This window comes from Galeopterus variegatus, unplaced genomic scaffold, assembly GCF_000696425.1.
Source record: "Galeopterus variegatus unplaced genomic scaffold, G_variegatus-3.0.2 Scaffold2168, whole genome shotgun sequence".
NCBI classification, from domain to species: domain Eukaryota; kingdom Metazoa; phylum Chordata; class Mammalia; order Dermoptera; family Cynocephalidae; genus Galeopterus; species Galeopterus variegatus.
In genome coordinates this window covers 134,964-136,560 of record NW_007728279.1, presented here as the reverse complement: position 1 = coordinate 136,560, position 1,597 = coordinate 134,964, and the positions used below count along the sequence as shown (strand labels likewise).

Genomic DNA, 1,597 nt, shown 5'->3' with positions numbered 1-1,597 from the left:
GGCTCCGGCGGCGGGCTGGCGGCTGGGCCCGGCTGGGACTCGAGACGCGGGGCTGGCCTAGGCGTAGCGGAGGCGGAGCTGGTCGGAGATTCCCGAGGGCGCCGGGGCGCCGGGCAGCTGCTCGGAGGTGTGCAGCAGCGAGCGCCGAAGTGCGGGAAACTGCCTCGGCCTTCTTCCTCGTCTCCACGGCCCGGGCACACTGCGACCTCGGCATCCTCGCCGGCCGGGGACTTCGGATCGCTGGACCACCCGGCCCGGCCCCCGAGGTGCTTCAGGCCATCCGGGGCCCAGCCGCCGGTGCACAGGGGGGCGCGAGGGCCCAGCAGCACGGGGGCCCGCGGCGCCAGCTCCCCAGGCCCCAGAGAGGACGCCCGGGGTTTGGCAAGGGCGCAGAAGGCAAGGGCACGCAGGCACAGCGGAGAGAACTCCTGGGTCCCCCGACGCGGCTTCCGGGCTGTGGGGGAGCAGGGCGACCCTCGCGGGGTCGCCGGCACTGCCAGGCGGGGGGCAGGGCACAGAGTCTCCATGGAGCAGCTTGAGGGGGTGCCCACTGAGGTGGTCCTGGTCCCAGTGGCGGGATGCCTCGGCTGCCCGAAGAGCCCACGGGCGAAGGGAACATCGCCCCCCCCCCTCGACGGGGAGGTCTCTGCTCACGGGCGCCCCCGGCCCGCAACCCGGGAGCCGCGGAGCTCTGGCTCCCTCCTCGATCTCGTCACGCGGCCCTCCCGGCGGCCGGACTCCTGGGTCCCTGCGGGTCCTGGCGCGGTCGGCCGCCCTTCCTGCCGCCGCGTTCCCTGCGCAGCCCCGGCGGGAGCCCCTCTCGAGTCGCCCGAAACGCAGAGGCAGGGGAAACAAAGCGGCCGGTAGCCGCGGGAGGCGGGAAGGACCCCGGGCCCGGCACCCGGTGCCCGGGCCCAGGCGGCGGCGAGGGCGCCTTCCGCCCGCTCGGCTTCTTTCTTCCCCGCTGGCTCCCGGAGACCGCGTTATAGAGAACTGCCCCCTCGCTGCCCCAATACCAGCGCCCGGGCCGCGAGCCCTCCGCTGATTGGGCAGCACTGCCTGTGACGTTGGCCCGGACCCCACCCCTCCGGCGGCACCGCCCCCGTCCCCATTCCGCACACAGACACACACACGTGGAGCCGGCGCGGCGGCGGCTGGGAGGGAGCAAAGAAGGGAGCGTGCGCGGGTGGGATCGCGAGGAGTAGATGCGCCGCCGCACGTGGCCCGGCGGCGTCCTGCGATTTAGTCGTTGCGTTTTTTTCCCTAGCTGCGACAGTTTTCGCATCCGTAAAATGGGAATGTTCATATCCGCCCTCTTGAGGCTGAAAGAGCTACGTGAATCAAACACAGGTGAATCTCAAAAACTATATTGAGGGAAAAGATGAAATGAGACGATGGTTGTTTACAAGCTTAGCGCAGCAGGGACTGCTGCGGGCAGAGAATGTTTCTTACCTCTCTGTTCTGGGCCCCTACAACAGTGCCTGGCACACAGTGGGCTCAAAAAATGTGTGTAGAACGAGTAGTTCAGTAAGTGTGTGCAAGATGAACAAAGGGGAAAATAAATCTGCAGGGGAAATATGATTACACCCACAGAAGA

The 1,597-nt window shown here is 68.4% G+C and overlaps 1 protein-coding gene across 1 annotated transcript in view; it reads right to left on the bottom strand.

The window, feature by feature from the left end:
• Nucleotides 1-527, bottom strand: part of LOC103597032 (chromosome unknown open reading frame, human C17orf96) — an 810-nt gene extending 283 nt beyond the window's left edge. Inside the window, exon 1 of the mRNA XM_008580835.1 lies at nucleotides 40-527. Within this exon, the coding sequence (XP_008579057.1) occupies nucleotides 40-527 (488 nt within the window). The remainder of the gene's footprint in view (nucleotides 1-39) is intronic.
• Nucleotides 528-1,597: the final 1,070 nt, after the last annotated feature.